The sequence below is a fragment of the Myotis daubentonii genome, chromosome 6 (assembly GCF_963259705.1).
Source record: "Myotis daubentonii chromosome 6, mMyoDau2.1, whole genome shotgun sequence".
Lineage (NCBI taxonomy): Eukaryota > Metazoa > Chordata > Mammalia > Chiroptera > Vespertilionidae > Myotis > Myotis daubentonii.
Genome location: NC_081845.1, coordinates 91,981,063 through 91,996,707, shown reverse-complemented (window position 1 = coordinate 91,996,707; position 15,645 = coordinate 91,981,063). Strand labels below are relative to the sequence as shown.

General features: G+C 56.7%; 1 protein-coding gene across 1 annotated transcript in view; it reads right to left on the bottom strand.

The window, feature by feature from the left end:
• CPNE5 (copine 5) overlaps positions 1 to 15,645 on the bottom strand; it is an 86,535-nt gene that overhangs the window by 35,243 nt on the left and 35,647 nt on the right. The window contains exons 4-9 of the mRNA XM_059701829.1: positions 14,831 to 14,934; positions 14,323 to 14,362; positions 14,036 to 14,112; positions 12,300 to 12,359; positions 9,434 to 9,478; positions 9,071 to 9,134 (exon numbers count right to left, since the gene is read on the bottom strand). Of these exons, the coding sequence (XP_059557812.1) occupies positions 9,071 to 9,134; positions 9,434 to 9,478; positions 12,300 to 12,359; positions 14,036 to 14,112; positions 14,323 to 14,362; positions 14,831 to 14,934 (390 nt within the window). The remainder of the gene's footprint in view (positions 1 to 9,070; positions 9,135 to 9,433; positions 9,479 to 12,299; positions 12,360 to 14,035; positions 14,113 to 14,322; positions 14,363 to 14,830; positions 14,935 to 15,645) is intronic.

Below are 15,645 nucleotides of genomic sequence, written 5' to 3'. Positions count from 1 at the left end.
CAACAGCAAACACAGAGCATCCCTCCACTCACTCATTCGCACATTCATTCATTCATTCATCCACTCAACAAACATTCATCAGACACCGTCTGTGTGGGCCAGTCACTGAGCTGGGTGCTTCACAGCCTTATCACATTTCGCCTCAAGATAATCCTTCGTCACTTTTTACGGAGGAGGAAGCTGGGGGTCAGGGGTGCCCCGGCCACTGGCTGACACTGCAGAGCAGAACTTCCACGAGTCCGACTGATGTCAAGCCCAGGCCCCTTCCGGCACCCTCCGCCTCCAGAGAGCACGTTACCGCTCACGCGGCCCTTCCCCGCCTGCCCTGGCCCCGGGGGCTGAAACACGGCCAGGCCAGCACGGAGGGGCCTGGGAATGACGGCTCTTCCATGCCCCTCATGTCGCCACCTGAGAGGGAGAAAGAGGCTTGGCCGGGGCTCCCCAGCCTAGAAGCCCACGGAGTCCCAGAGCCCCCCAGGAAGCCTGGGCTCGGCCGTGGGGCAGGAGGGTGGCTGCCTCACGGAGCACTTACTGGCGCGGTGCTGCTAACAAGGACATCATTCTTCGTATGTTACTGCGGCAGTTACTCACTGAGCCCTCATAGCTGCACCGAGAGCTCCTCTGCTCTCCTACCGATGAGAAAGGCTTTTCAGGCTGCCCCAGGCGGCCGGCTTCAGGACTTGCCCCTCACCCTCCTAGAGATCCCGCTCCCTAAGCCCGTCCCAGCAGGCCCTGCCTGTCCCCGGGAGGAGGCTCCACTCACGCCCTGCAGGGCAGAGGCGGCCTGGTCATGCCTCCCGGGGAGCTCCCCCCCCCCCACAACCCCCCCCCTCCCCGCCTGCCCCAGGAAAAGGAGGCAGCCCAGGGCCCAGGGCTCCTTCCAGCACCAAGGGGATAACTGTGCGGCCCCGTGGAAAGAGACATTGTGGGGTCCTTTGTTCAAGAAGTATTAAGAGATTTCAGGACAGTGACCACAGAGCATGAGACCAAGCACAGGCCCTGTGTGCCGCCTGCACAGGCCACCCGGCCCTGGCTCCTCCCCTCGGAGACACCCCGCGGTGGCATCAGAGACCAGCCCCTGCTGAGGAGAGGGGGCACAGTCCCACGGGGAACCAGGGTTCTGCCTTCCAGTTGGTCCCCGCAGTCCCTCCAGCTCTCTGGGCCTCAGTTTCCTCATCTGTAAAGTGACGTGCTCAACAGGATGCCCGCCACTGTCCCTTCAAGCCGGGAGGTGTAGTGTCAGTGCTGATGCCATGGGGAGCGCACTGGGACACGCAGCCGGGGGAGGGCGGCAGCTGGGGACAGCCTGGGACCCCAGGCTCCTCCAGCCTCCCCAGGCCACAGCTCCGTGTGTCCTGACGCGACCCCCCCATCTGGAGGTCACCTGTGCGACACCTGAACGCACATCGGCGAACCACACACCACAACCCACTCTGTCACATAAATACATACACAGCATCTGAAACAACTGCAGCTGGTGCCACAAAATCCAGGGGCAAGTGCTCTTATTGTGCTTCCTAGGAGAACGCTCGGGGCCTGCCAGCTCAGGAAGGAGGTAGAGTATTCGAGAAAAATGAATGCAGGACTTAGTACGAGGCCCCAGGACCGCTCAGTGCTCCCTGGGGGGCCACTGGCCCCGCCCGGCACCCGACGGAGAGGACGGTACAAAGGGGCCAAGGCCTCCTGCTGGGACCCCAGCGCGGCACCTACCAGCTGAGCAGCTGGGGCCAGCACCTCAGCCTAAGTCACAATGTTCTCCTCTGACTAGTGGAGTCCTAACGCCCCCGTGAGCCTGTGGAGAATAAAGGCGAGGGCAAACGCCAAGTGCCAGAGCACCGTGCCCAGCACAGAGCATCTATAGGAACAGGAGCCAGCCCCTGAGTGCCACTCTGCACCGGGCCGAGCCACACAAAGCTGCCCATGTCCACTGTCGTTCACCTGGAAATGGCCAGGTGGTACAGTCCTACCTCTTATCTGCCGGGCACTACTTTTACACCTATTAGCTCATCCCGTCCTCTCAACAGCCACACGAGGTAGGTGTAGTTATTATTCCCATTTCTTTTTTATTTTTTTAATCCTTACCCAAGGATATTTTTCCACTGGTTTTTAGAGAGAGTGGAAGAGAGAAGGAAAGAAAGAGAGAAATATAGATGTGAGAGAAACACATCAATTGGTCACCTCCTGCACGAGCCCCAACCAGGGCCTGGGCCGGGGTGGAGCCTGCCACCGAGGTATGAGGTACGTGCCCTTGACCAGAATCGAACCTGGGATCCTTAGGTCTGAAGGCCGATGCCCTATCCACTGAGCCAAACCCACTAGGACTATTCCCATTTCAAAGGTGGGGGAACTGAGGCAGGAAGCCACACAGAGAGGGAGAAGGGAGGCTGGGATTGGAACAAGACAGTCTGGCTCCAGAGATTAATAACAGATTCCAGATGATGGGCCCGATTCTCCAAGATAAGTTTAATTATGTTCTGTAGCCTCAGTTTGAGAAGTCAGAGAAGTGTGAAATCCATTTTAGAAAGGCCTCCTCCGTGCAAACTAGTTAAAATTAAAAAAAAAAAAAAAAAAAAGACTGGCTCTGAGAATCAGCTCCCTGGAAAAACCCACAGTGAGCCGCACCTCATCCTTCCCCGCTGACGGCAAACCCGCGCCGCGCTGCTGGGGGCTTATCTTGTTGCCCAAACTGGTCGGCCCTCCCTAACCCAATCTTGACCCGGAACAGTGGTCACATTCGCCAGAAGCCACTATGACCATCTGTACTGCTGTGCTATTGTCAGATCCATGGGCTGCGTCAGACCTTCAGAGATTTCTAGGCTGGAACCAAGGACCAGGCCCTCCCTAACCCAGTCTTGACCCGGAACAGTGGTCACATTCGCCAGAAGCCACTCTGACCATCTGGACTGCTGTGCTATTGTCAGATCCATGGGCTGCGTCAGACCTTCAGAGATTTCTAGGCTGGAACCAAGGCAAGCGCTCCCAATGGGTGCGCACCCACGGGGAGTCCTTGAGGCTAGCACCCGGTCCGCTGTCTGGGGACTGTGCTTCTGAAGGTGGCTCTGACTCATGCCAACAGTCATATGAACCAGGCCTCAACTGCTCCCCTTGCGAGGGCGAGTGAACGGATCGACCCTCGATACCTGTGTGAGCCCGGGGGGAGGCTGGGAAGGGGAGTAAGGAGGCCTAGGCGGCAGGGTTAGGAGCTGAGGCCTGGCTGAGGACCGGAGTCCCGCTGTGAGAGCCTCAGCCTCGCCCTGGCCCTAGCCCTCGCCCTGGCCCTGGCCCTCGCCCTGGCCCTGGCCCTGGCCCTCTGGCCCTCGCCCTGGCCCTCACCCTCGCCCTCACCCTCGCTCTCCCCCTGCGGGAGGGGATCTCAGCACAGGAAATGCTGCTCCCAAAGCAGAAGCCTCCTTGGAGCCGACTGTGGAGAAGATAGAGCAGCTCCTGCAATACATAATTTCCTGCAATTTCTGCCTTTTCACCCTATCTTTTTAAAAACCATATTAAGTTCTTCTTAAACAGCAGGATTGCCTGAATTTGCATCTTTCTGCATGTTAATGAAGCTGCTGGAGGGAGCAGAGCTAAGAGCCTTTCTCTCCTGGGTGGCCTGGCCTACTCTGGCAGTCAGCCCTCCCGGAGCCAGAAGAGGGCAGAGGGCAGTGCGTGGGCCCAGGGCGGGGAGAGGGGAGAACAGCAGGCCGCTCTGGCCTGGGTCTTGCTGGCAGCCCCTCGGGCCCGAACAGGAAGGAGGCCAGTGCAAAATTTAATTCAGGGTACCCCAAAATCTCAGTAACCAAAACAAGATTTTAATGTGCTAGATTAAAAAGTCACAACCAATGCAAAAAGCGATGATAAATAAAATAGCAAAAACTTACATAAAGCCACTTTACAAGGGAAGAAACCGAGGCACAGAAAGCTCAGGTAACTTGCCCAGCATCACACCGCGGGTGAGCAATGACATTCTGTCTGGGTCCAGAGCCCAGGTTCTTAACCATCTGGCCCTACTGCTCACACGCTGCCCTGAGAGGCACTTTTAAATCGACGGCAGACCATGGTGACAATTGTCTTCCCTTTAGAACGTGATGGGTTTCCCTAAAATTAGTTCAGTGTTCTTTTTAGTCAGAAGAAAAGAAGACGTCGATTAAAAAGGATACCTGAACATTAGCCACCACTCTGAAACTCAGGGCTCCAGCAGGAGGAGGTACAGCCCAGACTTGGGGCTGATTTGGGGGGGCTGAGTTGGGAGGGCGGCTGCGTTCCCAGAGGGCTCCAGGGCCCCAGGGCCCAGCCTGCCAGGGTAAGGCTGCAGAAGCAGGAGAGCAGGGACAGGGACATCCGCAAAGACCCCATAGACCGGAGTCATTCGAACATCGATGGCGGGTGACGTTGGTCAAGGAGCCTGGCCTGTCTTACGCATCAACTGTCATAACCACACTGAGGTCAGGCTGGCTTCTCTCATCCAACTTAACAGCCGACTTTACAAACAATTCAATCCATTGCGCATCTGTTGATTAGATCATCCAGAGACTGAAAACCTAGACTGACCATCTTCCTTCCCACTCGTTGAGCTGTGTGTCTGGGATACGAACTGAAATCCATGCATTAAAGTTTAAAAGAAAAAAGGATTCGGCTATGAGGATGTTCACTGCAGTATTAATTATATTGTTGCCCATAAGAGAACAGTCAGTGAGTTATGACCCATCCGTACAGTAGGAGAATAATATGCAGCTAGCAAGTGCATGTTCTCCAAGAATATCTAATGACAGGGGACAATCTGGACACCATATTCTACTGATGAATCAAAGAATGTCCTACATTCTACTAATTATAAGGGGAAAGCCACATACACGAACGCACAGAAAAAAACCCTGCAGGCGATTGTCAAATGTCAGCAGCCATTATCTCTGGGTGGTTTTCTCTTCTTTGTATCTTCCAACTTGTCCATATGAACATGTTATTTTTTTAGCTTCAGGAAAAATGTGTTTGGTTTTCTTTCTTTTTTTTTTTTTAACTAATGACTTCTAAGACCAAAAAAAAATTAAAAAATCACAAACGAACTTTGAAAGGGTGACGGCTGAATGCTGGTCACTCCCCATGCAGAACACATAGCTGTGCTAGCACAGCACACACATCTCCTAACCACCAACCTGCAGACTCCCGGGAAACCTGCCCGCGTCCCTGACTGCCTCTTCCTCTTTCTTCTGATCTTTCTCCTTTCCTCCCAGGGCTCTTCCCACAGGGAGACGCTGGCTCCCTGAGGTCTGTCTTGAGAACAATGAGAGTTCTGACTTTTTCAGGATTTGAGGCTGCCAGGCTCCCCTGCTACAGGGTCCTGCACACCCTGGCCTCCACTCCCACCTGCACCCTCGCCTCTCTGACCTGGTCTCTCCCTGCCCCGGGGTCTTAGCACAGCTGTTATTCTTGCCTGACCCACCCATCTTCCCCAGGTGGCTGTGAGGGCTCCTTCCCTGTCCTGCATGTACTAGTATGTTGGCATTACATAGTGCTGTCCATGAACTTTCCTTCAGAGTAGTACAGAATGCTATAAACATCTGGGATAAAAGGGGCCACGGTCTGGCAGGGCTGAGGACGACTGCTGTACTGTGAAGGCTAGCTGGCATTTCTGTCTCTCCCACTAAATTGGAAACTCTGGGAGGGTGAGGACTGAGCCCAAGCATATCTGCTGAAATGGAATGAATGAGTACATGAGCAGGGCCGAGAGGTGAGTCACACTTGCCCGTGTGTGCGGGGACCTGACTGGGAGGCAGCGAGGACATGCTCCCTGGCCTGGAACTAAGATCTGGGTGCCCCGCAGGCCTAGGGGGAGCTCAGGGTCCCGGAAGGTGAGAGCAAGGAGCTGCCTGCTCCCTGGGCCGCAGCACCCCTGCCTCTGCAGAGGCCCCCCCTCGCCAGGCTGCTCAAGGCTAGTGGCCCCACAACGCCCACAACGCCCGTAGCTGTTCACGGGCCGTGGAGGCCCATGCGTCACTGTGGGGGAAGGGAAGACTCCCTGAGGATTCCGGGTAGAATCCTGCGATCTTAGGCCACTTCCGCCGCTCTGTGTCTGTACACTGGGGTCAGCACATCTACCCAGCCCGTAGTGGGAACCAAAATAGACTGTAAGCCGGGAGTCCTGGTCTTCTTGTGAGGACCATGCAATCTTGGTCAGTTACACGGAATAATACTGGGCTTTCCTGCTGAGCATAATTGAACGGTGACTCAGGAGCTTAAGCTCATCATTGTCAACACCAAGTATCACGGGCTATTTTAAAAACCAAATGCTGATTGTTGGAACTTCCTTGGTATTTTGATTCTAGATGAGCAAGGCTTTCCTGCAAGCTATCGAAGTGTGCTGGGAAGCATGCTGGTCACCCCGGAGGCCACGCGAATCCTTCGCGGCCCCCGCCGCCCACGCATCCCCGCGAGGAGGGTTTGTCTGCCTCGGCAGAATGCATTCACTGGAGCAGGAAGCTCTGCTCTGGTGGGAACCCATCTCTCCACTCCACCCTCTTCCTTTGATCCTCCCACGGAATCGGGAGCTGGAACAGCGGAGGCAAAGCCGCGCAGATGTAATTATTTTAATTCAGCCAGATGCTGGGAATTAGTCTCTTTTCCTCGCAAGTCTTCTAGGGAAAGACAGACTCAGCCAAAGACGGCCCGAAGAAAGGAGCTGCCGGCTTCAGGGAGGGAGGCCCCTGTGCTGGAAGAGCTCACATCCAGGAAACCGCTGCCACTCCTGGATGCAGCCGGGAGGGGGAGGGGCGGAGGGGGCGTCTAATAGGTATTTCATTCAGGCGGTTCAGCAATCCCAGAAAACTAGACCAAATAACAGCACCCAGCATTTTCTAGAGCTTTAGCATTTCTTTAGGAAGCACTTTCACTTTCATGGCCTTATTTAATTATAAACTAGGGAGGATGTCACTGGCTGAGCTAGAAGCTTGGGGGCAAACTGAGGGGAGGCCGCAAGGAATCCAGTCTTTCCCCGGCACCCTGTAGAAGCCAGTTAGGCACAGTCCATCTCTAACCTCACAGCAACCCTCTGGCATACAAGTGGGGAAACTGAGGCTCCGGGAGCTTGACCAGAAGCTAGCTTCCACGTCAGCTGGGTTCCTCCCACACACAGGTGTGGTTTCATCCTCACCTGCTGCTGTGCTTCCTGCTCATTCAGTCACAGGTTGGGATAGGTCATTGTGAGCACCTACTGTGCGCCCAGCCCTCTGCTGGTGGAGACACTGGGGAGGTTGAGGCCTCTGTCAAGCTCCTCCAGACCCACTGAGGGCCGCAGAGCAGTGGACAGACCAGAGCCAGCAGGGGCATGTGCATGGACGTGGTTCTTACTGTAGTGCCCTCTTATCCATTGCGCCTCATTCTCCCACTGCAAGCGGTTTGGGACCCCACAGCCTGGTGGTTAAAGACCTGGCCCTAGAACCGGACTGCCTGCGTTCAAGCTACTCAGTGGCCATGTGACCTTGGGCAGGTCACAAGTTCTCTGCAAAATGAGGACCATAATACATCAGACATTATAATATGTCATACTACACATTACATTACATATTATAATACATGAGGTCAACAAGTCGATACATGTAACCATTTAGCACAGTGTGTGGTCCAGGATAATCCCTCAATTAATATCGGCTAACAATTTACACCTCCATACCAGGAGTTCCCAAAGTATGGACTAGGACATACCCCACCCCCCCACCCCGGGTCCATGAGGCAGAAACTATGTTCATAATAATGCTGACAAGACATGGAATTTTCTAGAAGTCACACGACGGTGGTGCCACAACACCTGCCTGCAGAGCAGACGTGCGAATGCAGTCCTCACGTCGGGCGGATTGAAGAGATGCACAGGAATTAAAACAAGGCCACTCCTCTCACTAGATGGCTTTTGTTTTGGAAATACAGCTATTTTTCAAACAAGATGTTATTTATGTTAACCAGCAGCGGGGTAAACTATTGCTATTCTTAAATACACGAATACATCATTTAAATTGTTTCTAATCTTAAATGAATGTTGAGAGCTAACAGACACAGGAGTTGCACCCACTTGCACGGAGGTCAGGAAACCTTGTTTCTCCGCATCCCGCGCAGGCCCCTAACCTGAGCTGGACCCGCCCACGGGCGCTGGCTCCCCAGGTGACCCCAGGCTTGGTCTTGTGCTCAGGCTCTTGCTGCCTCCACCTTTCCTCCCGGGACCCAAGCTCCTACCCGGGCTCCTAATTACCCTAAAGGCAGGCCAGCTGGGGTGGTTTGGGGCAGCGAGCCCGGGTTTTAGAGTCAGGCTGACCTGGATACGAACCCTGACTCTACCCCTTTTTGCCCTTCATCAGGTGGCTTAGCCTTTCTGAGCCCCCATTTCCTCATCCAAAAAATGGGAATAATACACTATCTAAAACTGGAACTGTTTCAGGAGTAGCGATAACTTGTGTAAATACCCATCACCTGACAAGTAAGTCCTGTTTTATCATCATCATCAGCCATCGGGTCCCCGGAGCCCCTCCAGCTGTGTCCGTCCACTGCTTCTCACAGTCGCACAGAACAAAACCAAGGCTGCCTGGCTCTGAGACGCTGCTTCCCAGCGCGCTCGTACACATGCATGCACACCCACACACGCGCACGCACTCTCACACATACACGCCTACCACACGCCCTCGATCTCTCATTCCATGCAGGGTGTCACCCTACTCTAGAGCTAAAAGTGAAAAATGACAGTAAATGCCAAGCGCCCAGGCTCCAAGAGTGAAAAGGCCCCCCTGCTGCAGGGTTGGTGCCAAGGCAGTCCTGGCTCAGGACAGCGAGGGGTGCCACGACGGGGAGTGGAGGAGGCCTGCGGGAGCCAGGGGCCAGGGCTCTGCTGCTGACGGCCTCCGTGAGCTAAGCAAGGAAAGGCGTTTGCCTTCCAGCTCCGTGTTAGGGAATTCTGGGAGAGGGACGACTGAGGAGCCCTGTCTTCCTATTCCCTCCCAGGACCACAGGGTCCCGGGGCCGCAGGGAAGCCAGCCTCCCCTCCATACCACCCACCCCACCCCCACCAGGCCTGCCCTGCGGTCCCTCTGCCACTCACCCGACAGTTGCTGAGCTCCTCCGCGGACAGGATGATGGTGCCGCATTTCTTCCCTGGGACACCCCTGGGAGAGAAGAAGGTGAAAGGATGGAGAGCCAGACAGACAGAAACCAAAGCCTGAACCCTCCCTGAACCAGCCCTCCTCATCCTTCCACCCCCCACCCCCCAGCAGATCTGCCGGATGCCAGAGCCCCCCTCTCCCCCTACCCCCACCCCAAGACAGAGTCTCCTGAAACACGGTGCAGGGCGGCTTAGGGCACTGCCCGCTGGGCCAGCCCCGGCCTGGAGCTGCCGCCCTGCTCCCACCAGGAGAGGCAGCGTCTGCACTGCAAGTCCTAGAATCAGAGAAGCATCCAGACTCACCCAGAGGCTTCCAGGCCTGTGGTTCTGTCCATCCAAAGACCACTTCTGTGGGCAAAAGACCTTGTGGGCAGCCATCCCACCTTGCACGCAGCTGACCCCAGAGTCCCAGAACGTTCCAGCCCTGAGCCGCTCTGATTCATCTCAGCAGAGCAGCAACAGGGAGCAACACAGGAGGGCTGGCATACCCTTGGGGGAGCGTGCCCAGCCTTTCTCCCATGCCTACCTCCCCGGGACCAACTCCTCAGGGAGGTCGGCCCACCCAGGGGATCTCCGCCAGGAGAGCGAGTTCCCAGGGAACTTGACCTGCACCGCCTCTTCTCTTACTCAGGAGGAACCCCTCCCACCAGAACCAGTTGATCCCACGCCAATGTTTGGGACTAACAGGGGTCCCGGTGCGTCCAGGGGCCCTTGGGAGGTAGAAGAAAATGTCACAGTGTCCAGCAGCTGCATGACTTTGGGCTGAGACTCTCTGAGCCTCAGTTTCCTTACCCATAAAATGGGTATGATTATAGCATCCGTTTTCCTAGCGAATTTGCACACACAGGCCTGGCACAGAGGAGGCCCTCAAGGAGCATCATTTCCCTCCCTGCCCCCTTTCCTTTCCATCCGTGGTTCTCAAAGTGTGTTCCACAGACAGCATGCTGGCGGCCCCACACTTCAGGCCAGCCTCAGAGCCACCAGCATGCGGACTGTGGAACACACTTTGAGAACCACGGATGGAGCTCTTCCTCGCACCAATTCTCAGAGGAAGGGGCCTTCACACAGGGGAGTGGGTCTGATCAGCAGGCCTAGATCTCTCTATATCAGGGGAGCAGGGGCCACTTCTGGAGGTTCCCCTGCCGCAGGGCCTGCCAGCTTGTCCCCTTAGACAGGGGCAGCTGAACTGGGTGCCCCCCTGTCTGGCCCTTCCTGGCAGTAGAGAAATGATTTGTGGACCAGGTGATAAAACCATCACACCAGCCTCCTCGCCCAGCGCCCCTCCATCTGCCCTCTCTGCCTCTGAGCCCCTCTGCCGGGAGCCGGTCCATCCTTGCTGTTTCAAGGGACCTGGCATATATGGCATACGGTTCTTAATATGTTTGCTCACCTTCTTGGCGCTGTGTTTTAACCAAAGTCACCTCTCTGAGAAAGGTTGAATCCCCAGGTAGGGATTTTCCCCTGAAGTTAGGGAGGGAATAAAACCCCTCAACTAAGTGCCAGGCGGGTAATTAATCCCTTTAACTACGAACAATCATGCTTAAACTACATAATCTTTTCTCCCTGGAATGGAGATAAGAAACGCCCTAACCTTTGTAATAGAGATTGATAGGATTGAATCAACTGGTATAAATACAGTTGTAACAAGACAGAACTCAGAACTCATGACACAGATCTCAGAACACAGAACTAAGGACACAGGGCTTGGAAGACAGGACCAAGAGAGACAGAGCCTAGGCACAGAACCTACACAGAACGTTCTCTAGAGACAGAAGAACTTCGCTGGCGAGAGCATGCCGGAGGATCCTGGAGAGGAACTGGCCTCGGAGCCTAGAGACAGAGCCTAGCAGGAGAACATGGCAAGGGATCCTGGACTGAACCTGACTACAGAGATTGGCAGGAGAACCTGACTGGAACCTGGACACTGAACCTGACTGGAGAGCCTGGACAGAACCTTGCTGGAGAACCTAGCGAGGGAACATGGCTACAGAACCTCACTGGAGATCCGAAGCAGAACCTCTCTGGAGATCTGGGCTAGAGATCCTGGCTAGGTTGCTGATCAACTGAACACTGTCCCCATGTCATTCCTTCTTCGCCGACTCCGTCCACACCTTTGGGGACCCCTGGACCCGCTGGGGCTGGACCCCGGCACCCCTCTTCTATTTCCCATCTTCCCTTCCCCTCCCCAGCCCTGCTCCACCTGCTCAGCCTTCCTTTCTGTCTCTCTCCCCCCTTCCCTCTGGTCTTTCTCTCTCTCTCTCTCTCTCTCTCTCTCTCTCTCTCTCTCTCACACACACACACACACACACACACACACTCTCTCTCTATTTCTCTCTCTCTCTCTCTCTCTCTCTCTCTCATTGCTGCTTCTCTACTCCCAGGTCAATCGGCACCCACCCCCTCCTGGGCTGTGAGCCCCCGGTCCCCGGAGCCCCCCGGGTCCCACACGCAGCTGGTCTGGTGGTCAATCAGCTGCTGGGACCCCAGCCCCCGGGAGCCCTCCGCAAGCTCTGCTCACTCAGCCCGGTGCTCATCTTCCGGAAGCACCTCCAGGCTGGACCCCAAGCCCAGCTCCCTCCCCTGCCCCGCCGGGTAAGGACCCTCCCTCCTACCAGGAGAGGAGAGGGGAGGAGTGGGGAGGGTCTGCGTGAGGCCAGCCGAAAGCAGAGGCCAGAGCGGAGGCTGGAGGCTGGCCGCTGCAGCTGGTGAGCAAACGCAGAAAGTGAGGATTCGCTAAAGCTACTCTGAGGAGGCTGAGAGGAGGCCGACATCCAGCAGTGGGAGCCGTGGAGGGGAAGGGGGTGAGGGGAGGGGAGAAGGGAGGCAGAGGGGGACAGAGGAGGGTGAGTGGTGAGAGGAAACCAGGCCAGAGAGAGGAAGGGAAGGGAAAGTGCCCAGCTCCTCTGACTCCTGTTAACAGCCCCTACCTCTAGGCCCCACCTGCTTACAAAGTCCGGGAGCCACTGGGGCTCCAGCCTGGATGGGGGCGGGGCCGGCTGCATGCAGAGTGCCCCAAAGTGCCTGAGCCCTTGCGGAGGGACCGGGCCCTCTGTCCCCGGCCAGGCTGGACGCACGGTGGCGGGAGTGGGACAGGGCCAGGACTCGGGGGCCCCTCTGCAGAGCTGGCGGAGGGTCTGAGGATTCCAGCCAGAGATGTCTGGGGACCTACCCGCTGGACACAGCCGGCATGGGTTTGCCCGTCCTGGAGTTCAGGCTGAACGCTCCTATCCTGTGCGGAGAGGAAGAGAGCGGGTCGTGAGCTAAGCTCCCTGTCCTGAGAGGCCAGAGCAATGGCTTCTGGATTCGTGGAGACAGGTGTCTGTCCTGGATCAAACATCAAGGTAGGACCAAAAGGCACAGGTCTTCTCCCAAAACCTGGTTGTAAAGTCCTGGGTGACGCTACCTCAGGGGTTCTCAAAGTGGGGTTCCGGGCCAGCGGCATCTGTACCGCCTGGGAATGTGCTAGAAAGGCCCCACCGTCTTTGTTTACCAAGCCCTCCGGGGGGTGAGGCCCCTGCAGCCTGAGAACCACTGTGCACCTCTCTGAGCCTCGGGCCCAGGCTGCGGAGTGGGAAGTGCGGAGGGACCCCACGGCGTCACAGAAGCAAAGCTGTCTGGCCCAGAGCAGAGGCCTGGTGATCGGAGCTGCCCACAGGCCGGGCCAAGACCACCACTGCCCTGAGGCACTGGACCCTTCGGTGGACAGAAGAGGACCCCTCCTCCAGCAACACTGAACATCTCCCAGCCCCCACGGTTTAGATCTGCTTCCCCTGAAGGCACAGCTCCCCAGGCCCCTCCTACCCAGGTCTCCCTCAATTGCCCCAAGGTGCGCCCTTCACCTGAGGGGGACCAGGTGACAGCGGACAGAAACCTGACGCAAGTGACTCATGGGCTTTTGACCCAGGCAGTTGGGAGCTGAGAGGGGCAGACACACACTCACTCCTGGGTTCCCACATTCTATAAGCTTCAGAGCCCCCCTAACCTGAGTTTGCTCCCCGTTTTCAACAAATGATAGCTGTTACCATTATTTTCTGTGAGCCCGGAGGAGGTGACCTTTTGGGGGACAGGGAGGCCTTTCTGGGGGCCCTGAAGTTACCCACAGTTACTGGGGAGTCAGAGACAGGGCCTTGGAGAGAGACCCCCTCGCACACACACTCATAATAACAGGTTCTGCAATTACTGATCATGTGAGGGGACAGCAGCCAGTGTGGACTTGGCAGAGGCAAGTTGGGGGTGTGCCCCACCCAGCCTGATCCCCCTCTCCTGCCCACCCTGCCCAGGACCTGGGTGCTTATGCCAGTTTTCAGGCCTCTCTTGCCTGGGCTTGGCTCCTGGTGTTTCCTGAGAAATGGGGACAAGAGAGGTCACCCCCACCACCTGGTCCCCCTCAGACTGCGCCATAAGAAGCCTTGGGTCTCCATCCCAGAGCCTGCTCAGAACAACGGCTTCCCCCTGCAAGCACTTAACACCCTTTAATGCGGTTCGTCAGGGGCAGCGTGCGATGGGGAGGGCCTCACTGTACCCGCTCCGGCCCACACGGAGGGTGAACAATCTGAGGACGTGCAATGTGAGTAGAACCCTCCATTCAACAAACCCCAGCTCTCCCACTTCCTCGCTGTGTGGCCTTGGACAAGTTACTTCCCCTCTCTGGCCTTTGGGTTCTTCCCCTCTACGAGGAAAGGGCTGGGGGACGAGATAGCATCCCAGGGCCGTCCTAGCAATATGGGGCTCTAATAACCCGCTGGGGTTCCTCCAAGGTAACTGGTTAAAAGCCCTGCAAGGGGAGGGCCCATGGGGTCTCTTACTCCTCGACCCTCCTGGCAGCCTGCCCTCCGCAGGCTGGGCAGGAAGTTGGCCCATCACTGAGGAAGGAACCCAGACAGGCCCACTCTCCTCTACACTTACGTGAGGGGCTTCTCCAGGCGGCTCCCGGGGGACCCCACAATCTCTCCGAGGGTGCAGAAGGCCTGGCCCAGGAAATCCTGCACATCCGGGGTACAGAAAAGACCAGTGTCGCCCACTCTGCTCACAGCCATCCAGCACCCCCACCCCCCACCCCCCGGAAGTGTGATGGCTCTGAAACGACAGGACCCGCATCGGACCCACACACTCTGTCACAGGGAAGCAGGGCTGGCTCGGACTGGCATTTAAGAAACTGGTAGAATCGCTGGGCAGTGACAGGTGGGACTCACGTGTTTGGATAAGTCAGGGCTCTTCGAGTCAACGTCGTATCTGCAGAAAACACAGAGGTGGTGAAGGGGTCCTGCCCAACCCAGTCCCAGTCAGGACCCCGGGGCCCAAAACACGGCTCTGATCCCAGGAAAGCTCGGACGGGGGAGAGGCCAATGGGGTCCTCCCTGTCACCTGGGGAGAAAAGGGCTGCCAGAGCTGGAGCTAGATTGTCCCCAAGATCTCTCCTCAACCCCCAGTACCCCCGCCAGGTCAGGTGGCTGCTCAGTGCCTCCCACTTAACTGAGAACAATGGGGGTGCTTTGTCCCCTCTCCCACCTCCCTTCCTCTCCCGATGAGGCTGGACTCCAGCTAATAGTCACCTTTATCCCAGGCCAACCCCGGCTTCCTCTAACACCACTGCCCCCCTTCCCTGGAAAGGGGACCCCCTGCCCAACCATAGGTCCTGCGGCCGCACCTCCCAACACCGCTTCCTCCCCAGCTCCATCCTCGGCACCAGCTTCCACTTACAGGTCGAAACGGAGGTTCTGCTTCTCCTCGAAGAAGTAATCCACAATGAATTTGCGCACGAAGTCGGGGTTGAGAGTGTTGTCGATGACCTCGGTGCGTCCGAACTGCAAGAGGAGATGGGGCGTGGACCTCGGGGCCAGGTTGGCGGCGCAGGGAGCCCTGGGCTCGGGGCCTCGGACCTGGCCCCGTGCTGCCCTGTGACCACCCTCCTTTCCTGGTGGATTCCGGTTAGGTGTGTCCTTATTTGACGCCCCCATGTAAGTGCAAGGGCAGAGACAGGGACAGTGGGGTCAGGTCCCGCCTCCTGGCCTCCACGCCCTTGCGCAATCCCTCCCCTTGAATGTGGGCTGGACCTCGTGGCTCACTTCTAATGAACAGACTAGAGTACAGGTCCCTTCCAAGATCATGTTATAAAGGCCTATGACTTCCATCTTGGGCACCCTCTTCTCTCTAGCTGGCTCACCTTGATGAAGGCAGCTGCTGTGTTGTGAGCTGCCCTATGGAGAGGCCCATGTGATAAGGAACTAAGGACGCCAGCCCACCCCTAAGAATCGGAATCCTACCAGCAACCACTGACCACTTAGACGTGGACCCTGCCCCAGCTGAACCTGGTGATGATCGAGGCTCTGGCCAACACCCTCGACTATGGCCTTGTGAGGTAGGGGATCCCACAAAGCTGCCCCCAGATTCAAGACCCTATTGCTTCAGTGGCTAAACCCTGGGCTAGTTTGTTACACGGCGGTATATAACTAATACACAGACTTGACTTTCTTGGTGTCCCCTGCAGCATATACGCTGGAATTTTTCACACATGA